Source organism: Strongylocentrotus purpuratus, unplaced genomic scaffold (genome assembly GCF_000002235.5).
Source record: "Strongylocentrotus purpuratus isolate Spur 01 unplaced genomic scaffold, Spur_5.0 spur5_scaffold_6, whole genome shotgun sequence".
NCBI classification, from domain to species: Eukaryota; Metazoa; Echinodermata; class Echinoidea; order Camarodonta; family Strongylocentrotidae; genus Strongylocentrotus; species Strongylocentrotus purpuratus.
In genome coordinates this window covers 32,619,792-32,643,958 of record NW_022145612.1, presented here as the reverse complement: position 1 = coordinate 32,643,958, position 24,167 = coordinate 32,619,792, and the positions used below count along the sequence as shown (strand labels likewise).

At 36.2% G+C, this 24,167-nt stretch overlaps 1 protein-coding gene across 2 annotated transcripts in view; it reads right to left on the bottom strand.

The window, feature by feature from the left end:
- Positions 1-22,334, bottom strand: part of LOC115919255 (protein zwilch homolog) — a 42,957-nt gene extending 20,623 nt beyond the window's left edge. The window contains exons 1-12 of one of the 2 annotated variants that reach the window (XM_030972601.1): positions 22,222-22,334; positions 21,165-21,309; positions 20,583-20,725; positions 20,093-20,301; positions 19,375-19,451; positions 18,612-18,779; positions 18,057-18,128; positions 17,568-17,687; positions 16,681-16,872; positions 15,919-16,072; positions 14,845-15,016; positions 13,690-13,785 (exon numbers count right to left, since the gene is read on the bottom strand). In XM_030972601.1, coding sequence (XP_030828461.1) covers positions 13,690-13,785; positions 14,845-15,016; positions 15,919-16,072; positions 16,681-16,872; positions 17,568-17,687; positions 18,057-18,128; positions 18,612-18,779; positions 19,375-19,451; positions 20,093-20,301; positions 20,583-20,725; positions 21,165-21,309; positions 22,222-22,259 — 1,586 coding nt within the window. In that variant the 5' untranslated portion in view covers positions 22,260-22,334. The remainder of the gene's footprint in view (positions 1-13,689; positions 13,786-14,844; positions 15,017-15,918; positions 16,073-16,680; positions 16,873-17,567; positions 17,688-18,056; positions 18,129-18,611; positions 18,780-19,374; positions 19,452-20,092; positions 20,302-20,582; positions 20,726-21,164; positions 21,310-22,221) is intronic. The other variant, XM_030972602.1, reaches the window with a different exon arrangement.
- Positions 22,335-24,167: the final 1,833 nt, after the last annotated feature.

Sequence of the window (24,167 nt, the reverse complement as noted above, 5' to 3'; positions counted from 1 at the left end):
TACATTCACAAGTATACATTCATCATTCGGTATATTCAGTGATCTATCGTTGGCTCCGGTGACACTTGCTCCACAGCTTTATTTCTTCAAAAATATGTAGGATTAGGTTCGCAAGTGGGTTGCAGATTAGGTTTACGGTTAGGATTAGGATTATGAATAGTGTTGAGTTTAAGGGTTGAAGGGAAGAATTCGATGAGTGTAACAAATTGCCATGGAGCAAGAGACTGGTTAAATAACATATATTCAAAATTGAGGATGTTTCTTAATTTCCTGAGGACCTTGTGACAACTTATCTCATTACTCTGTTATTGATGAATGAACTACTATACTTGGAATCCAGTTTGCATACATTACTTGTTGCTATGTTAGACTAGCCTTGTGCAAGCTTTCATGCTGAACAACCCTTTGTTTAGAAATTATGCATACAATTTGGATGGGTGAGTAAACCGGTCTATTGTTGCAGGAGTAGTGGAGCTACAGTGTGTTCATATCTACCGCTGATGAAGACTTTATGATTGTCATCCATATGTTAAAATGCATCTTTGTTCCGAGAACAATGGCTAAGTTCATTGAGAGTTATTGCATGCCTGTTGCTAGTTGATCATACTACAGGGCTTTGAACAAAAATACTGAAGCGTATCCTTGCCGAAGAAAGCACACATAAAAAAAAAGAACCAGCACAAGACTAGATTTTAGAGTGTGTGTGGTTGTTATTTTACCTGACTGCTAAGAAAACATAAATGCTTGTAATTAAGCAACTAGAGGACCGAATGCTTTAGGGTCCTCTCTGAAGGACCTGGTAATGAGGATTAATGCCTTACCAAAGGGCACTTGCACATCGACTTGGTTTCGAACCCGGGTTGTCGGAATACAAGACCACTCCTCTACCAACTGAGCTAACGCGCCTCTTCATATATTGAAGTATCAAAGGATAGAACTCTGTTTCTCCCACACTAAAACATGATGATGATGGTGATGATGACATTTTTCTTGCTCATGACTGGAATAATGGAAGTATGTATGCCTAACATTTCATTTTTCGGGGAGGGGGCGGGGGGAGCGGTAGATGTGTAGAGGTAAATGTATAGGGCCTACTTTAGGGAATGTAGCATACAACCTCTGATTGAAAATATAAAGATTTACAAATATCTAAAAAAACCTGAAAATACTCTTTTATCCACAAGGCCTAATTCCTGCTTATTATGACATCATCAATTATTGGTGATGTTGTTGTTGTAGCAGGTGTTCTGGGTGTACAGTTTCACCTGAATATATGATCCAGACATCCAAGACTTGAGGCAATGATGGATAAATGCAGTTATATGAGATGTGACCTTTCCATTGTATCATGTAGGCAAACCACGCATTGCCTACGCAGTAAGCCTCAAGTCGGGATCCAAAATAGGAAGGAGGACAGCCAGTTTTAGTTTCAAGCATCTGCTTTTAGCTGATGTTGTTGACACAGAATGATTCTACCTTGCTCACGTTCATCGTGAAGAAATCACGACTGCATTCTCCCCATTCTCATTAATATGATGAATTCAATGATATTCAAGAATAGAATATCAATATATTGCAACACTGCCTTGAAAACCACATCCGAGAATATGTTTTAAGAAGTCACGACTGCGTTCTCACCATTCTCATTAATATGATGAAGTCAATGCCATACAATAATAGAATATCAATATACTGCAACACTGCTTTGAGAACCACATCCGAGAATATGCTTTTAGCTCTCTAGTGCTAATTATTGATTATTCTCAACGTCACTACAGGTGTGAGGTGAGAAAAGTCATTAATAGTCTATATATAAACTATAATGAATGCAATACTAAGAGTTAATGGATGTCATCACTCGGATTGTCATTCAGATATCAAAATGAAGACCAAGTCAATGCTGTATGAATATCAAAATAAATAAAACCCAAGTTAAATTTTCTAACCTCATTAATATTTGTTCAGGGTATTACAAGTGTTGATTTTGCTTGCATCAATGCCAGTGAAGTATATGTGTATATTGAGAGAAAAAAAAAATCATCCCTAGTACAAATGTGAAATACGACAACTGTATTCTTGAATTTATTGATACTATCTAACCCCCAAACCCCCCCCCCCCCCAAAAAAAAAAAAAAAAAAAATACCTGTCAACTGGATCCTCTTCAACTGGACATTTTTTAATAAGATTTTCTTAGCACTTATTTTCTCTTGTCTTATTTATCCTTTATTTTTTATTTAAAAAAAAAATGAAATGCCTTTCATTTCCCCTTCAATATTTGTGAATAAGTTTCACTGCACTTATCATTATAATCATTAATCTTCTTTTTTTTTTGGGGGGGGGGGATGTGGGTTCTTCTAATAATTTCTAATGGTATGCACGTACTTGCTTTCCTTCTCTTCTTAAATTTAGTACAGGAATTAACTACATATATTATATTTGTCCATACTTTGACAAGACTTCTAGGAAAATCAATTCTTCAGGTAAGCATAAATACATCGTTGCATTGTCTAATGTCTATAGATTTTGTAAAATGCCATTATCACATACTCCCATATCAGACAGTATGCCAGGCTATTCACATTGCCGTAAGATTTTGCTATAAATGTTAATTTGAGATTATATCATTATTTTGTTTCTTCACTCATTCTTATACATGTTTCAACATTTTTTTTCTATTCATGTAGAGAGAGAGAGAGAGAGAGAGACAGACAGACAGACAGAGAGAAAGAGAGAGAGAGAGAGAGAGAGAGAGATAAAGAGAGAGAGAGAGAGAGAGAGAGAGAGAGAGAGCGGGGAGCAATAGACAAAATCAGAATCAGCTGAAATTTATGAAAAACCTCAGGACTGTTTACTATCATCTCTATCTTTGCCATAGTCTCCACGACTGACTAACTGACTGACATCATAGAAGCCCGAGACACCACTGTAATCCCAACCACCTCACTGACCATATGCTGCCTTAGCCTAGCTGGACAAGGCAGTGCGTGCGGTGATGGATACATGGATCTGAGTGGCAAGACTTCTGTTCTCCGGTATCAAATTGGACACTCCTGGGTCATACTGCTACTTGTGATCACTGGTGCCTTTCAATACTGAACCCATTTCCATGTAAAACACTCCCGCCGGCCCGCCTGTATACACCCACACACCAGCCCTTAATGCCATATTGATGGCAAGGCAGTTGTTTGTCAAGCACGGTGCTCATTATAGTGTATGAATCATAGCGTTCAGTTTCATCCTCCTTGCCTCTAAGGTTGAAATCAAAAACATGTGAAGCTTGGAAAAGGGGTTACTTGTTATAGGTCTACTGAAGTATTCTTGCAAAATGTCAAAACTACCACACTCTAATGAATATTCATCCTTGAAAGCTCGCACAGCTCTCAAGAAGTAAGATTATCAGCATAGAAAAGAACAAACAGGTAAAAAATGAAAAAGATTCTGAATTAAATTTCTAAAAACGGACATCCATGGCTCAAGGATGTGATGAGACTAATAAGAATCTAATAATGGCCTCTGGATACCTCATTTGCCTATCTCTGTGGATTACTCCCACATGTTTTGAAGTGGTAATGGCAGAACCTGGAAGAATATCAATCAGTTCAGGGATTAAATCAGAGTTGAATGGCTACAGGCTTAACTGAAAAATGCACATAAACATCTCTCAAATTTTATGATGAAGCATGAGAGTCTCAATAGGTATGTCCTCATCAGCTCGAGATTGCCAATAGCCCGCTATTTCTGATTTGGGAACAAATATTTTGCTCAGCGTTTGCGCATACCGGTAGTTCGAGTCTTCGGGCTGGTGAAGATGCACCTGACAAATAGCGGGATATTTTACAAACTACCTCAAGATAACTTGGGATGATTATTTCGACCAAATATCCCGCTAATTGCAACTGCAGGCTGATGAGGACACAAATTAGCTGGATAATTTACGATCGGGATAGTTAAAATAGCGGGTTATTTGGCAATCTCGAGCTGATGAAAACAGGCCTAATGTTTATCAAAATACAGGACTGCATAATGTGGGGAATATTTCAGAGGGTTTGAAGTCTGATTCGTTCATGGAAAACACTTGTATGGTCACATGGGAACCATCTACATGTAGTTCATTTAGTATTAGCTTGAGAACAACAATAAATATGCTAGAATACAACGGAGGATAAAAAAACACAATTTTGACAGATTTCTGAAAATCTGTCACTTCTAAAATGTTTACAGCAAATTTGAAGACTATTTTTCATCACACGATTAAGCTGTATAACAGCAAACAGAATACAACATTGAGGCAACAGTCAATTTTAAGAGTGAGAGATCAATCTCTTTCAGGTAAACGACATTAAAGTTCCCTTTTTAAGAGAGAGAGTGAGAGAGAGAGAGAGAGATATATATATATATATATATATATATAGAGAGAGAGAGAGAGAGAGAGAGGAAGGAGCAATGATTGATACAAATCGATTCATTTTGAAGCGTATGCACAGGGCCCTAGGAAATTCTATGCTCTTAAGACTTCAACCCAATGGTTCTATCCTTTCTTTCTTTCAAAATCTGCCCTTATAATGTAACGTTCCCCCTTGATTCTCGTACTAAGAGAAGAATCATAATCTTCATAGATTTTAACCTAACAGAAATCTTCACTGACAAGTCTACTGCCTTCATTCAACACTTGTTGCTTGTTTCACTTCTTATTTTCTTCTCTTTTTTCTTTTCCTAGTTTATTTCCCGATGGATAGTTAAACTCCTAACCTTTTCATGGCATTTGCAAATACCATGCCTCTAGTGACATTCAACTGCGCGTGGCATTTCAACACTGTTCATCTTCCTTGTTTGTTTATTTTTTTCAATTCCACTTAATGGAAAACAGGTGGATTGGTGACTGTAAGGTGGCTGTAATTGAGACTGTGAAGTTAATAGGAAATCATATGATTTTCTTCAGGCTACTCTCGTATCACAAACAACATTTTAGATTGAATGGAATATGCCCTGTATGATATAGTACAGTGTACTTGTCTTTTAGACGCAGCTGCTTCTGTTTTGCAAAATAATTTGAAGCACATTCTTCATAACAATATAAAGACAAATACAAAAATAAACGAACAAAATGAAAGTGAGGGGTGAAGGACGACTGTACAGAGAGGGAAAACATGAATCATCAAACAAAAGACTAGTTGTGCAGGGGTAAAAAAATGTGCGTAGGCGGAATCTGAAAATTCATCTGCTTCTCAAAGAATTTACCATTCAAATGTTAATGCCTTTTTTTATTGATTGATAATCTATCTATATCTACTTCCTCCCTCCATTCTATTGATTTGGAAAGCCCATTACTCTATTCTCCTCCCCCGTACACCATTAGTAAGAGTATCTTGAATTTAATGCCTGAAAATGAATAAATCATACATTTCATATAATGGATGAAATGAATATGAACTACACAAGAAAGATAGATTAAAGCTGCAATACTCTGGTTGATTATGGCATATACTCTGAGTTTTTTGCAGTCAGGTACTATCATCTGTTGGGAGCCAGAAGGGTGTTAAAGGTTTAGGTGTAAAAGGATAAGAATGAATGCCCTTCTGGCTCTCAACGGACAGTAGCATTAATATCAAGATGATATGTATTTTAAAGTGCAGATGGTGTACTAAAAGATATTATAATGTAAACATCAATTGTGACTTGAATGTGCTAGTCATGGCTTAGTTTTTAATAAAGGGCTTTTTGGTTCACTCTAAAGATTAAAAAGTTAAATCGCCATTAAAAAGGACAGTGAGTGACCACTTTTTTTCTCAAAACGTCGGATTAATACTTTTAACATGCTTGATTCAACCTTCATAGATTTGGATTCAGCACATTCAAAGTGTTAATCTACCATGTAGAAAAAGTGGTCACTATTCAATGGTAATTCAAAATGTTAGCGTTTAGGGTGTTTAAGGCCCTTTACGACCATATTGAATAAGGATGATCCACTAAATAATGCTATAACTTCACTTTTTTGATATGTACTCTATCCATAACATATCAGGACAAGTCAAAGCTATTTTATCCCATGCGCTACCTCCCTCATCTCAGATTTTAGTTTGTCTCTTAATCCATAAGACGAATATTAAATTCCATGGTTTTTCTTAATCTACAAAAAGCTCATCATTCTCTTCGAAACTACACGTTTTTGTAACCTGGACAGATTAAAATTTGTTAGGTTAATTGCTAATACTGTTTTTTGTTAATATATTGCAACTATTCATGATCCTTTCTATAACTTTTTGAGTAGAAACATCGATTACAAGTATCAAAAGCCTACAAAGCGCCCTAAAGCAAGAGATAATATAGCCTAATAAAGAATGTGAGATTGCATCCATTATATCTTGAAATAGAAAGTAGAGTCACTTGATTGCATTTGTGCAACTGATAGAATAGGATTTCAATATAACTATAACAAATCAAATCTGGTAGGAACAAGATTATGTAAAAGTAAAAAGCTTTTTTATTCAAGCACAAATCTATGGGCTAATACTCTCGTGAATGTGATACTGATGTGTGCTAGCATATCAACTGTACTGGATGGAATGGATGCATACCTTGAATTTCAGTGTGATATAAAATCTACATTATTCCTCTATTATTTCTCTCTCCAAGTACTTCTCGTATTCAGTTACACAAACTTTTAAGTATAATGAAGCTGTAATTCCTGAATGGTGGGATGTAACGTTTATGAAACATATCCCTCTTATCGCCAAAGTGGTAGGGCGACTGGGCCCAACAGTTTCTGAAAAACCTACAGATACATGTACAGTGTTTCAACCCACCACATTTTAATATGAGATATATAATAACAAGATTTCCTAAAAAGGCCAGCGGTCGACACTTTGTCATTGTCTTATCGCATGGGCATGTTTTCACAAACGTACTGAAGATTAGCTTACAAATTTCAAGGACCATCATTAAAAATGTTTTGATTATTTGCATTCAGTTTACCCCACCTTTCGTGAATCAAGGGGTATAGGGGGAGGTTTTCATGAATGTTGTCAATATGGGGGCAAGTTTTCATGAAAGGTTGTGTATCCTGAAAAGTGAAAACCCAACCTGATGCAAAGACCCGATGGAACAAACTAAGCCCTTCCACTCTCTGCTAAAAATGCACAAAAATAGATCACAGCTGCTATACATAGTCCAAATAGGCACATATTATGAGCTGAGAGAGGCAGTCAGTTGTGTGAGGAGGGAATAGACAGAGACATGATGTAATTGAAAAGGACAAGATGTGTCGACCATTCATATGCCCACCGGCTTACACTTACCAACTTGGAATACAAATGAAGGTTTAAGATCAATAAACTATCTATCTCTATTACTTGGACAGATTGTCAACACAGGCAGGTGGAAAATCAGGACGATGCTTAGGACACCTCACCCCTGAAAAAGGTTGTATTCCAATTATGATTTTTTTTTTTAAATCTACATATTCATAAATGTCCCTGTATATTTAAGGGATTGGGTACCTTTGTCTCGGATTCTAAACAAAATCCTGGATTTAGCTCATGCTGCAATCATAATTATAAACCTTAATGTCAGTCAGGAATCCCATAAAGTTCACAAGCCGATTGCTCGTCTGATTATCACGATATTTATGATCGGAATTTGAAATTTCAGAAACCGTTTTCCCAACGTTTTTTAAACACTACAGTCCATTGGAGAAAATAAGTATGGAAAAACCAGTCACTAAAAGATTTTTACTCTTTGGGGCACTTCATGATAATTTTGAAGCACAATTTATTTTAGGGCTTTAATATTACACCATATCACAGATGCTGATAACATGTAGGGCCAAGCATTTCAGATTTGGCATTGTTAAACAACAATACCTTTAAGAAATAATAAGATTTCAATCTCAATACATGTAGATGTACACGGACTACAAATATTTTAATTAAAATAAAGTATGAATCCACACACATGCACACTAATTTTTAGTTGGTTCCAATTATCATTCATCAAGACATTATATTATTTGTTATATTAATGGTACTATCATATATGTACAGTAGAATGAACATATGTATTGCACGATTACATTTGTGGATAAATGCTGTTCCTTTAATTCTAGAGCTGAATTAATTTTGTTAAAGATCCTATTATCAATTTGTATGAAACTGTTGAAACATCATTTCCTTGTGATTCAAGCAGCACCTGGGATTCCCCTAGCATCATGTGACATATTAACAGTGTACATGGATGAAATTCTGATTGATGTTTTCCATTCTACAAATGAACATTGAAGGAGTGAATGAACCGTTTGATATTCATGACATTCCCAGTGAAGCGAGATCTTCCTAGAAAGTTATATCAATGGGACACTTTTTGATACACTTTGCTTCAGGTATGCTAGACATGCATCTAGTAACAGAGAGAGAGAGAGGGGGGGAGAGGGAGAGAGAGGGGGGAGAGGGAGAGAGAGAGAGAGAGAGAGAGAGAGGGAGAGAGAGAGAGAGGCAGAAAGGGAGAGACGAGACAGAAAGGAAAGAACAGGAACATACATTGGGAGAGAAGGGCATTTAATCAGAAGACTATACTAACTTGCAGACATTACAAATATAACCAAATGCCGCAACAGCAGCAATTCATGTATTGTGTGTTGGATACATGTATTCTTGCCTGACTAGCCAAGTAATTTTGAAATTCATTTTTGGAAGAACGATCACAAATTTCATTGCATAGGGGACCTTTGAAGGGCACGTTCAGAATATTTTGAAAATGAATGTGTGTTGTGTTGTTTGTGCAGCCATGCAATCCGAAGAGGGGGTACAACGGGGGGGGGGGGGGGGGGGGGTAATCTCAAAGATGCAGCATGAAAGAAAGACACAGAATGATGCTGCATCCAGCTGCCTCTAATGTGAGTAACCTTGAGGCTTGAGCAAATCAGTGGTAAGGAATTAATAAGACTAGAAATCAGTATTCCATGAACAAGGTGAAGAGGGAGAAGAGGCCTACTTCACTGATAATGTTCTCCCTCAGTCACAGCTTAAAGGCAGAAGTACAAGTTTAAGAGCACGGGGATGGAATCTTATAGCGACAAACTTTTGTTTCATATCAAATTCTGATATAATTTATAACTATTTCCTATGTAGGGGTATATCAGTAGTGTACTAGTATCAATTTATTTAAAGTTTCCTCCATATCTACCAGGGTGAATGGAAATACTTTCATTTTCCTTTGCAGATATGTTCAAATGTAAATATCAATATTATTGGTATGAAGGGTTTTAAGCCAACAAAAAATTCTTACACTTTGCGCAAAAGTACCTGCATGACCGAGCAATTTTTAAAACCATATCTCGTCGTTTGTGAAAAAAGTACCCAGATGATTTCCAGTATTTTTCTATATCTCATAGTTCAGGGTTTGTGAACGTGTAAAAAATAAGGACAATGGATATATATGGATGTAATCTTACAAATATTTTACTCGTCGTGCCGACTCATGAAATTTGCTCATATACTCATGGGATATATCCCGAGTAAGGCCATTCAAAATCATATAATTACATACCAATATCAATTTGCTACTGAAAATTAATTTTTCTTTAAGATTTATGTGCAAACCTATAGGAATAAAATCAAGATCTTAATATTTTTCAGCTAACCAACAATGCCGAGAATGTATTTGTCTTACATATATATAGTCAGCGCTCAAAATACACGAGGGCGATGGGCGATTTGCCCCCGTGAGCTACACAATCGCCTCCATCAGAGTGCTCACGGGGGCGATTGCAAAATTAAAAATCGCCCCCGTGGAATATAAATAACAAATATAAAATAAAGATGATCCTTTCTGTTATAACTTTCACACAATGTTGAGTTTCAAGTTTCAAACCTTAAACCAATGAAATGGAAGTATGGAAGTAACATTTTAATAGCGTGCAGGATTTCTCGCTCGAATTCTTCGGTGTCTAGAGGCTGCCATATTGTGAAGGAATAAACGCCTTTTCGCCGCAAGATTGCGCTATTATATATATTATCTCCCATCTCCACATCTCTATGGGTATTACGGATACAAACAAACAACGGAAGATCGCAGTGCACTGCGGTCGTCAGCAGAGTGGCTATACTGGCTGCGCCGGTAGTATACTGGTGTGCACGCATGTCACCCCATATTTGCTGGAGCTAGAGGCGATCGCGCAAGGACCGAAACGTGGAGAAGGTTTTTGTTGTGAAAATCGTTAATCCTCAGAAATCTAATTCCAAAACACCAGCAAATAATGAACCTCGACCAGTAAATCAACCGAAAGCTAAAATTAGTAAAAGGAGACCTGTTGGCAAGGAGGCAAATGTATACGGGCTTGGACCAGAAATTTCGTACAAAGGGAAGAGATCTGACCATTAGCTGCATGTTATAACTTGTAAAGTTGTAAGAGGAAAATAATGCCGACTATTCATGATAATGATGAAAAAGCAAATAATTTAGGAGTTTTATGGGTACCCCCAATTCAATGGAAAATTTTATTAATAAAAAAGCCCCCGTCAGTACTAAAAATTTTATTTTGGAAGAGCCCCCGTGGACAAAAAATTAATTTGAGCCCTGTATATAGTTAAAGGTTACATTATAAATCTTATATATGTTATATCATGCTTTTGAGTACATGTCTATACAGAGAGTGTCTTTGCATACTTTCAAGTGGTTAACATGTTTAGCCCCTCCATGCGCGGGCAGCAAAATCTGTGCAAGAGATGTACTGCTGACCAAAGAAAGGCTAGTTTTGGTTATTTTAACTGGGCAATGCATTGTGCAGTTTATACAAATACAAAATAGCCTCTTAAAAATATAGCAATCATACAAAGTATTCAAACTCGAAATGTCTCTTGAAAGTTGGTTTATCATAATTGCTCATAAACGTGATGGTAGAGAAGAGGTGAATGATAAATGTATGAAATTTACAATAATGTTTTCTTCCTAGGCTGGTTCTTTTATCTCCACATATCCACACATAATTTTGAAATGCAAACATCTATTTCTATCGCTCTATAAGAGTTCAATTATCAATGATATTTCTAACTTTCATCTTCAAGTAGCTTGTCCATCAATTCTGCAGTTCTCTTTACATCCTTGAAGCAATTTAACATGGATTCATACTCATAAAATGATGGCAAATGAAGGAATAAATCTTCAAGTAACTTTTCCAGCAATTCAGCAATTCTATTTACATCCTAACAGCAATTTAACGTGGATTCATACTCAGAAAATGACGGCAAATGAAGGAATAAATCTTCAAGTAACTTTTCCATCAATTCAGCAATTCTATTTACATCCTAACAGCAATTTAACGTGGATTCATACTCAGAAAATGACAGCAAATGAAGGAATAAATCTTCAAGTGAATTATCCATCAATTCTGTAAGTCCATTTACATCTTAACAGCAATTTAACATGCAGTCATACACACAAGATGACAGCGAATAAACAAATGAACCATAGATCACCAGGCCCTGGTCTAACCCCCTTGGTACCACCATCCTTTGACAGGACATCAATCAACATTGGTGAACGTAAGTCTGGTGGGAATGGAGGCCTTGTGCAGAGCTGCCAAGTTGTATTTTGCATTTTCAGTATTCTTATCCCCCCAAATCAGCATTTTTTCCCTCGAAAAAAATATGCATGCATATCGGCAATGTTTGATCACTTATTACATTTCCGTCCCACATGTAAACAATTGTGTTGTACTAGATCTACACTACCGTTAATCTCCATGTAAAAGACGCACTTTTTTTGCCGCCGAAAATATTCAAAGTCGGGGTGCGTCTTATACACAGGTACAAAAAAAAAATTAAAGTTTCGATTTATGCCCCTCCACTTGGCGCTATGCCTGGCAATGTCTCCCAGCTCAGTAATCGGTGTGTTGACTCGCCACTCAGAAACTAGAACAACACTCAAATTTGTCTGTCATCTTGGATTGAAAGTAATCTTTCTGGTAGATCTCAATATGAAGTTTAAAATAACAATTCCTCCAATTTTTCTTCTATTACACATGGCGTACCACAAGGTTCTATCCTAGGTCCTTTACTGTTTCTTTTTATTTTACATTAATGATCTTACACATTTAACTGCACCTCGCAGTTAAATGAAAGTCCTTCCCGCGTGGGTTTTTTTTTAACGCAGACCTGGCTTGCTGCCGAAAGAGTCGGCAAAAAAAAAAATCCCTTTTTTTTCTTTCGTATTTTAACATGAAAAAACGTACGTCCGTATTTTTAAGTTGATTTCCGTACGGAATATGGTAAATCGGTACTACTTGGCACCTCTGCTTGTGTGATAATAAGGAATTTGCTATCGGGAATTTTCATTGAAATAAGCACCAATACAGAGCCATACTGCAACAAAGGTTCCAAAAGGAATACAAATGTACATGTACATGTATGTTTATACCTATATATGCCACCAGTCCTTACATGTTTGATATGCATAAATGTGTAACAGATGTCTATATTTAAATGAATATTTGAAGATGATCATAATTTTTTCACCATCAGCCTACCCTACCTTACCTTTTACCTTTTACATGCAGGTCAATCACAGTACACCCGACATCTCATTCATACATAAACCATTCTATGAAAAAATGCCAATAAAAATGAATGAATCTCACTTTTAAGTGGACCAATCACACACACAAAAAAAAAGTTGTATATTGGTGGAGACATTCAATGTCAAATCATCCCCAATAAATGACATGTTCAATTAGTTAGCATTAAATTTGATCACAATAAAATTCATTTCATATCAAGGCTTTCATAAATGTTACTCCAATTGAACTGTGTTTACTCACACACTGCTTTTTTGTTTTCCTGTATTCTAACTTAGGTATCTGTTTACAGAAGTATTTTTTGAAACTGATATACAATATACAGGTATGAAACCCTAAACATACAAAACAAAATATATGTTTGTAATCTGTCCTCTTTAAAATTTCGCAATTTTTTTGCCTCATAATTTCTATATTTTATTTATTTATTTATTTATTTATAAAAATCAAATTAATGGCATGCTCACTTCATTCCTTCAATATGATTTTCCTTACAATGATTCTCCTGGAGAGGGCAGTATTCCTTTTTTTCGTGGAACTTCATACATTTATTCTTTTAATGGTGTTTGGGAAGTGAGATATATAATATGCCACATTATCCAGAATAAGTTTCAGATCAGTTTAAATTGTCTTTTCATCAGTCTCTTGGCAAAATGAGATTCATTCCTGACGCAAGCACCACTCTACAGCTACTATGAAGAAAGCATGGTTCATGAAGTTTGTACTTCTAAGTGAATACATTATCCTTTCTCTACATACTGTGGTACTTGTTTTTTCTCATCTAATTCTAAAGAGAAATTTATCAAGAATCTGCAGTATGCCTGCAAATGATCATAATGTATAATTTGGTTTTATTTGCCCTGGGTAACTGCATCAGTATTAATACTGCAATTATCATCACCCTATTACATAGAGAGGGGTACATTTGGGTATAACACTAAACACTGTGTCCACAGATGTACACACCAACCAACGGATCAAACTGGGAACCTCATGTTCTACAGTAAGGAGCCTTCACTAATAATACTACAGTACATTGATGAAGGCCTTTTTCCATTTTTCCTACCCCATGTTCTCAATTATGATATATTTCATGATGAGTTTAAATGAACGTTCTACTTACTTTTGGTACAAGCTGACAACACTGGTCTGCTCCACAGGAAGTACAAATGTATGCTGAACATCAGGAGAGTTATTCCGATAGTAGTCCAGGGCATTCCTAAATGATCATAATATAACAAAATAAGCAGTATATTAATAATGAGATGAAGGGGGCAAAGAGTATATTGCATTCTTAGGTGAAATTAGTTATCAATTCTTGCTTGTTGTTTTGGTGGCAGGAGTATTATTAAGCAAAATTACGCAAATTTTCTCAACAAAATGCAGTCGGATGTTTCCTAAGCAAGAAGCAAGAACCTGGAAGACCGTCTCTGTATACATATATGAAGCACATGTAATTACAAAGCTAGCTTGATGGTTATCCCTTGAAAAACCCATTTATTAAAGGGAACCTGCAAACAAATGAACATATCTATTGTTTCCCTTCACCAGTTTCTGTTAAACAGTCCGACTGATCAAAGGCTTCAATAATATAATTTTTTCTGCAAAGGACATGCATAGATGAACTGTTACAAAATATGGTGATCAAGCTTTCTCAGTAAATGCACCTATCCTTTGGAATAAATTACCTGTGCATATTCATAATATTCATTCTCTTGACCAATTTAAGTCCTTGCTGAAAACGCACCTTTTTAATTCATGAATGATATTCAGCAGTTGTGAGTCGGTCAAAGGAGGTGCACACTGTCTTATTCCTTGTTTGTTTGATCTTATGTTTGACCTTATGTATGTTTGATCTCATTTCTATTTTTATTATTATATATGCATGATTTATTGAATAAAGAACAGATTTATAATTTGCGTGTTTATTATAAGTTTTGGTTAATAATTTTCAGTCAGACAATGGTGCGCTTAGAGACACCTGTATTAAGCACATAATAAATGTTGTGTATTATTATTATTATTATTATTATTATTTGATGTAGGAAAGTCCAGATAAACAGAATAGTTCATATCGTCCATGCAATGCAATGGAAACTGCTGAAAGATAATTTCAGGCATTTCTTTGCCATCATCGTTGTCTAACTGAAATTTAAGTACCGGTACTTCCTATATCAGTTTGGACTCATTTTGGTATATTAAATACTTGCACTTGACAAATGTTAAAGAGGAATCAACATATCAGTGACATTTACAACCACGGGACCTAGCTAATTACCTGATGAGTGTGAGTATATTGTTGGTAGGAAGACCCAAGGATTGAGATGCTAGCATGGAAACCTCCAAGATACAATGTAGACTCCGTAACCTCTTGACCAGCTCACCCGGGGTCAAGAGGTCAACTGATTGGACGAACCATTCCAGGGAATACAGGGTGGTCAACTTCTTGGCTGCAGGGAGAAAATGGAAATATTTTATAGTATTCGTCCAGCTATTCCCTTTTTTTTTTAATACTCATCCCTTTTTTCCCCATGACCATTCCACTCTTTATACATATCTAAATCTTGAAACAATCACAGTAATATAAATACAAACAAAGAGATTTATACAATTTCCAATATTAATTTTCATTCATTTCCAAGAAATACTAACCAGATTTAAATCAATTTATATGATCAACTTAAAATTGATACAAATAAGATAATTCAAGTATTTTTGTTATTTCACCTTGAAACCAAACTAAAGTAAAGATAAATATATATATATTTTTTTATTATTGATCATTTATGAAAAGAACTTAATTTTTAAACCACTGGATCTGGGACAAAAAGCATTTTGCCACAGTTATTAGGTTAACCTTTTCTGTCCCTTGTGTTCCAGCGGTTGTATTCTCAATTCTCAAGTTCTCCATTGTCTGTTTTCTGACTTCTGTATTTTCTTTATTGCCAAATAAAATACTAATAATAATAACCATACCATTATACGTTCCTAACCCATTTGGGAATATACATTGTGTGCTATGAGCTTCTTCTACCATCTATAAAACCTTTGAAAAAAATCAGGATGCTGTATTTAATCACAAAGATTTTTTTTAAGGCGCCTGATTGCTATTTGCAATTGATCACTATGTACAATCCATTGATCAATTAGTAAGCTTTGTGTTATGGGCCCAAAGCGTTGATATCAATCGCAACTTATTTGGGATTGACATCGATCTTGACTATGTACATAAGAGATAGGGGATTGCAAACTTGTGATTGATTGGAGGACTTGGGATTGATTAGGATCAATTGCAACTCTTTCTAAGACGGGGCCCAGGTCTACAACACTTATATATTCATGATAGACCTACCTAAGAAGAAGTTTGTATAGTCTCTCTGAATCTTATCAATGGCTATCTCCACAAGGTGAGTCATTGGAGAATGATTTAGACTGAACATATGGGCTGGGTCTTCGTACAACATCCGGAGCTCTTGGGCTAATGTAGTCTGATTACTTCTGTGAACCTGATACGAAATAGAGAATAAACAAACAAAGTTCTTTAACAATTTCATACTATCATGGGTGAAAAGAAATAAAAATCTGAAACATTATTATCCTTTGGTAGAGCAGTGGTCTCTGGAGAGGTTCCAGATTCAAAATCAAGTAAATGCGCTTGTGGCCTTTGGTAAGGCATTAATCATCATTACCAAGTCCCTCGAAGAGGACTTTAAGCTGTCGGTTCCCTGATTGTTTACTTACAAGCATATACATGCTTTCTTAGCAGTCAACAAACATCGATCACGATCATCATCAGATTATTTGAGTGGAAAGTTTTTAACCCTCAGATTTCATATTGCTCCTTCCCTCCGCATCCCAGTTTTACAAACCTGTGACAACACTTTCTGAGAAGAAATGTTTTGTTTCATGCATATCCTAAACAATAAACAAAAGATAATATAACATAAACCAAATTAAAACAAAACAAGAAAACACAGCACAAAGCAAAACACAACAAAAACAGAGAATTTGTTTCTGCTTCATCAAAAACACCTGCTTTATTAAATTTGTGTAAAAAGGGTGAACATATTCAGAAGGAACTGTAAAACATAAAATAAATGGTTTTTACACTCACCATTGGCTGTATCTGTCCTCTGTTAAGTTCATTGATCACCATGCTGAAGGCTGTAGTGATATCTTCATAACATGTTGCATTATTCCGGAGGATATTCCAGAGCCGTTCAGTGAAGTCTAAATCGCTTCTATCAAACGCTGCCTTCCAACAAAGCTGGGCATCCAAATCATCAGCGTCGTCTCCAGTCTTTCTCTAAATTATTAAAATAAAAAGAAAAGAAATTGATTAAAATGAAAATATTGCCATGTTTGAAATGGTAGCTGGTTCCTGTAATGTTTATACACACACAAACTTGTGTGAAGAATCATAACTGAAGTCATTTTGCACAGAAGAGATGGTTACTTGTACCTGAAATTGACAAAATTGATGTATCCAACAACAATTTGGAATGGACTAGCATTCTAACTTATTAAAAGTAATGCTAATGAAATCATAGTCATATTATGTTCCATTGTATTTGTATGAAAATTCAAACAGCATTGATTCTGTTTATGGGCACCAACTTTGCCATGTGTAATACTTTCTATTTTGAAATCTTTGATTCTGTAATGGAATCAATATAACCAATTGCTTTTGTGGATGACATCAATAAGAAAGCCTTTTTTCTTAATACTAGAATCATCTGTTTCTTAAAGATCAGCGACCCCTTTCTCAAAGCCTTTTTTCAATGACAAATGACAAAAGTCGGTGACAAATCTGCTGATAACCAATCACAAGCAAGGATTTCACTAGCATATATAAACAAAAACTGTCATTTGTCACTGATGACAAGTTTTGTGAAATGGGGCCCAGAAGTGTTACAGTTGCCATGCTATACCAAAGGATATTTGGTGAGTCACAAATATCCTTGGTGACTCATTTAAAATTCTTCTCTGAATGAACGTTACCTTATAAATGGGTCCACCTTTGATCTCATCCAAGAAGGTTGTTACAAGATCTTGAATTGAGCTCGTCTTCTCTCGTGTTATCCAGTTCACTTCTCCTGTTTCTAAGCTGTCAGCAAATGTCTACATGAAAAAGACAAGCAATATATGTCAACACCAGGGGAGTGTTTCACAAGACTTAGCTATGGCAGGCTGTTCATGCCACTGTTTTCTCTCACCATTTACTGGCATTGGTCTCTCACGGGACGTACAAATCATGGCCACAAATCTACAGAAATTGCTTTTTTTAATAGTTCACTATTGAACAACAAAAATATTATCTTATCCCCAGTACATACAAATATAGCAACTAAAGTAAGTTACACGCAGTCGTATACCGGGTACATTAAGTATTTTGTTTCTTGGAAGAAAAATGCCACTGGTGTTAAGTCTTTCTACTGCAACTTTAATTTGAGCTGGGATGGTAGACAGAGCAACAAACATAAATCATACCTTTAATAAGCATAGTTCTTTGTAGACTTCTAAAGGGGTGTTTCTCATGTCACCTGGCACAGCACGTATCAGCTGTGAGAATAAACATGTGTGGAAAAAGAAAGATCTTTATATGTGATTTGAATCAAGTAGTAAAAGTTTCAATCTTAATAAAACCGTCCAGTTGTAGCTGTTATGGTCTGTATTTTTTCATTAAATTGTTCACACTAAGTCAAATGATTAGTTTCAAAACATATAACTAAACACAGCGTTAGCTCTTTAAATGATAAGAAAACTTAATAATGACTGGCACATTCTGTCTCCTGTACATAATAGCTTTAAATTGGAAATTTATTTGAATAATGTATGCTTAAACAACAAAAGTTGTGAATGTGATCTACCAAAGCAAATATTTGTAGTTGAGGAGCATTAACACCTTTGATAAAAAACTTTAGAGAGTGTGGGAGAAGGGGGAGATTAGAGAAATGCATGCATATGAAAGATGACATCAATATTTAAACTAGATATGACATAAACCTCAGTAAAATAAGATAACAAATAGGAGTATATTCTCACCACTTTACAGCTAGCATCCCGTGGGCTCTCCAGTATCTTCTTGACTTGGTTCCATGTACACTCTACTGCTATGTAGGAGGAATCACTACTCTGAGTCTCAGCTAATGTGGTATCTGCACTAAGCTGGCTGACCACTTCAAACTGAGCAAAGCCTTGACTTGCTATGTACTGTTAGGGGAAATAATAGGAAAACAAATCATGCCATTTCAAATATTCAATAATTCCTCTGGCACCTCAGAGGTAGAGCCATAAAATATAAACATAAGACAGTCATGAAATACATCTCAAGAATTCCTCACTAATTCTCACTTTACTGAAGAAGTTTTTGTCATTTGCTACAGGCAAACAAGACCACTAGCACTGATTTGTGCATGAGTCACATGAGCTCAAAGAGAAGGACACAAATTGGGAGCGTCGTGGTCGAGTGTTTTAAGGCACTTGACTGGAGATGCGAAGGTCGAGGGTTCAAACTCCGACACAGCACTATTATCTTTTGGCAAGATATTAACCTATACTTGCTAGTCTCCACCCAGGTGTTAAAATTTGGTACTTGATAGGATGCGACCGTGATTGTTGGTCAAACAGTTTTTGAGCGTCAAGTCATGCCTGGCTGGAATGCTCCCCAGGGAGTGGCAAGCACTGAATCCAATGACCGTGGTAATAGTATATTTGTAAAGCGCTTAGAGATGTCCGAGATGTATTAAGCTCTATACAAAAGCTGAATATTATTATTATTATTAGCAAAAAGAGTAGATAGATATACCTTAGATGCTAAGTCTTCATGAGCCTCTAAAATAACCTGCTGCAAAGTTGGAACATCTGCCTTGCTAGAAATGGGATCTGTAAAGTATACAAAGAAAATATTTACAGAATAAGAAACTTGAATTCATTACCCTGCTCATGCTTTGTAACCAAAAATACTATGTAGTAGGAAAAGTTTATAAGATTTATCCTGATACAACTGCATTAATTATTTTGAAATTTAGAAATCTTTACATTCTTCTTGCTATAATGATGCAATAATCATCCCGACAGGAATGGTTATGGAAAGAAAGGCAAAATACTTTGGCCATTTTAAAAGACATCAGAGTCTCTCGAAACATTTATTTGACAGAAGAGTAGAAGGTACCAAACCAAAAGGGAAACCAAGAACTATTAAACTGGTAGGGGAACATTAAGACATGGAGTGGAATGACACTGCAAGAGTGTACTAGGGTGGCAGGAAACAGAGATGTACTGGAAAATGTAGCAATTCCACCTCCAAGCTGGGAGAAGATACCTCAATTGATAGATAGCACTACTAAATCTGATTCATTGCTGAGAAGAAAATTATATATTTCTACAAATCCATGTATGAGCATTCGTTGAAAACATGTTCATCAAGAAAATCTGTTTTCAAGATTAGACATACATTCATCAAGTTTACTAATCAAAATGACTGTTCCTCTAAAATAATGTAATAATGACATCTTTAAACTTACCATCAGATGTGACTGTGGTGAGGATGAATGGACTGCTGTCTGACTCCTGACCTGAACCGGTATGGGCCAGTTCACAGCCGATTAAACTGGTTCTTTCTGGATCCTTGCCATCACACAGGATCCATAGTGGAAGGAGAGACTCTGGGTCTACTTGGTTGTTGGTCTGTACCAGGGGACTATGCAGCATGGTGTACATCGTCAGAATGTTCCTGTTTGTAATACACATGAATCAACGGATGGACATTCTCTTTGAAAATACAAGCCACTGAAGTTAAAATGAGCGAACTGCATGTAGATTTTACAATCCTACTTCAAATTAGATATAGTATGCCTAAACAATGGGAATGTATGTCACTTGATTTCCCTGATAGCATTGAGTCCTTCATAAAAAGTTTCTTTTTTATGAAAAAGATACAATTTCTGGACATGAATCCAGAACATACATGTGAACAATTTTTTTCTTCTTTTCTGACTCAGTGCAGCTTCTTACCTTGCATCTTCCACTGGCAAGAGATGACTGTCTTTATCCTCTCCATTCAGTAAGCTACATGAACTGACATCCTTGCTTTCTTCCTTAGATTCATCCAAATCAGACTCTAAAGATATGTCACCATTTTGATGTGAGGTATCATTCTGTTAAAAAACAAAAGAAAGAAGAAAATTTATTTATTGAAATATTTTTACCACACAGCTGGCATATACTGTATACCCTTTCATAAACAATAATAATAATTGGGGTGGGTGGTGGTTACCATGGCAATCACTTATTTTCATACAGGTTTGTACATGAGCGCTCATAATAATTAGTGCTCCTATTATGTATTCTTCTACTACTTCTTCAGTCTAGCATGGGGAAGAGAAAAGTGTAATCCATAGTCTCTTACATTTACTAAGAGTGTCTTTCCAATTGCCTTTAGATATTACAAAGTTTAGAGTTTATAATCACTGACCAAATAACTAGCTACATGCAATTCATAGAGTTTGTTTTGTATAGTGTAAAAACATGGGTAATAATCTTTCCACATCATAAAATGATATGAGAGTAATGGCTACATGTAACTAAAGTTCGTACTTGTCTATTGTTTTTCTGTAGCAAGGCTATCCTCTTGTTATGTTTGTTAGCACAAAGAAGGTCTTTCAAGAAAGTTTCCCCAACAGATACTGCTTTGATGAGCCATCCTTCAGCTGTTATCTCACTGTCTTCTTTAGCAGCAAGTCTGTGAAAAGTTGGGATGAAAAAATATTCCATATAAGTCTAGATCTAAATCAGAGATTATTCAAAGATGCTATGTAAATCAAGATATTACAAGTTATTACAGGATATTATAGTTTCTTGTGCATTATTTTTGGTAAGCAAATATGTTCACAATTACAGGCAAGGGACGTGTGTATCTGTGCCATTGTGGACTGCATATCTTTACACTTTTATTCTTTAACTCATTACACTTTCTTGTGTTCATCATCAGTAGCAACCATCATCATCATCATCATCATCATCATCTCCATATATAGACTAAAAAACTTAAAAGCTTCTGTCTCTAATAAATTAAATTGACGGTTGTTCCACTGAGAATACGTCTTGCTCATGTGACCCCCTTTACTCAGTTAGACTCAAACTCAGAGACTGCAGTGCATCGCGTCGTTACTCATATAAGGGTGTAGTGTGCCGGAAGCTCAGAGTCGGAGGCTACCACTACACTAGGTCTAGTACTACCAAGCCCAAGGCACTACCACCAGTACCAGTAGTAGGCCTACAGTAATATTAGTAGTAGATAGACAGATTAGCTCAACTTTTAACCAGATTGTGAACAAATTGCCACATAACCCCCTGTGTAGTTCAAGGTGTAGATCCAATTTTTACATTGTTCATTCAAAGTCAATCTAGTAGTAGACTCTAGTAACATTGCGCCGACGATACCGCTCAGCTCAGCTCAGCTCAGCCTCATTCGCATGCACCACCAGCCAGGCATACACCAGGCGGCCAGGGGAGCGGGCGGAGGGTGGGCAAGGTCAGGTCAACTCCGAGGCATAACATACAAATTGTCGACGCGTTGGCGTTTGTGAGAGCAGGACACCTTTTATTTTGCTTCTTATCATACTGTAACTATCAAATTTTTATCAGTACTCACCTCTTCATTGTATCATTCAGTAACTCGATAGAATCCATCTTTATTTGCCTGTTGAAAACGAACGACGAACGGAAGCTCACCGAATACGTTTCCTATAGATTGACATTTTGATCTTCGCGCAATAGCGGTGATATTCTAAACCCTGTGTTACTTTCGGTAGCATATATTGGCACCAAGATTAACGGCGATATGAATATTCATTATTCCCTACGTCACAGACGTGCGGCGTGCGTACTCTGTCATATACACATGTATTCAGAACATGAGTACGTTCGTAAGCATTCGGTCGTGTACATTGCTCCGGATCGGAATGAAGAGAATCATTATAAAGGACGAATTACTCCGTGAAGCCAAGTACAAGCAGGGAATTGAAAATAGCAAACGTTCCTCGGAGCGGCTATACACTCCCTAATCTAGCTAGTTTTGTAATGATAGTTTATTTAGGATAATGGACATTTAGTAGGCCTATTGTTTAGTTGTTAAATAACATCACTCAGTGTGATTTGATTCGAGATATATCTCATTAATAAAACAGTATAAAGGCTGTATGAGTCTCGAACGAACCATATCGCCACTAATCTTGGTGCCAACACCGTTAAACTATGCTCCAAATTTAGTAATACATTTTGTGTGCCCTATAATGACCCGGGGTTGGATTATTTAGGAGTACAGAAGATTGATATTGTTAAGTTGTTTCATAACATCACTCAGTTTGATTTGATTCGAGATATATCTCATTAATAAAACAGTATAAAGGCTGTATGAGTCTCACACGAACCATCGCCACTAATCTTGGTGCCAACACCGTTAATCTATGCTCCAAATTTAGCAATACATTTTGTGTGCCCTATAATGACCCGGGGTTGGATTATTTAGGAGAACAGAAGATTGATATTGTTAAGTTGTTTCATAACATCTCTCAGTTTGATTTGATTCGAGATATATTTCATTAATAAAACAGTATAAAGGCTCTATGAGTCTCCAAGAACGATCGCCACTAATCTTGGTGCCAACACCGTTAATCTATGCTCCAAATTTAGTAATACATGTTGTGTGCCCTATAAAGACCCGGGGTTGGATTATTTAGGAGAATGGAAGATTGATATTGTTAAGATGTTTCATAACATCACTCAGTTTGATTTGATTCGAGATCTATCTCATTAATAAAACAGTATAAAGGCTGTATGAGTCTCACACGAACGATCGCCACTAATCTTGGTGCCAACACCGTTAATCTATGCTCCAAATTTAGTAATACATTTTGTGTGTCCTATAATGACCCGGGGTTGGATTATTTAGGAGAATGGAAGATTGATATTATTAAGTTGTTTCATAACATCACTCAGTTTGATTGGATTCGAGATATATTTCATTAATAAAACAGTATAAAGGCTCTATGAGTCTCCAAGAACGATCGCCACTAATCTTGGTGCCAACACCGTTAAACTATGCTCCAAATTTAGTACTACCTTTTTTGTGCCCTATATGCTAATGACCCATGCAGGGTTGGATTCTTTAGGAGAATGGAAGATTGATATTGTTGTTTCATAACATCATTCAGTTTGATTTGATTCGAGATATATCTCATTAATAAAACAGTATAAAGGCTCTATGAGTCTCACACGAACGATCGCCACTAATCTTGGTGCCAACACCGTTAATCTATGCTCCAAATTTAGTAATACATTTTGTGTGCCCTATAATGACCCGGGGTTGGATTATTTAGGAGAACAGAAGATTGATATTGTTACGTTGTTTCATAACATCACTCAGTTTGATTTGATTCGAGATCTATCTCATTAATAAAACAGTATAAAGGCTGTATGAGTCTCACACGAACGATCGCCACTAATCTTGGTGCCAACACCGTTAAACTATGCTCCAAATTTAGTAATACATTTTGTGTGCCCTATAATGACCCGGGGTTGGATTATTTAGGAGAACAG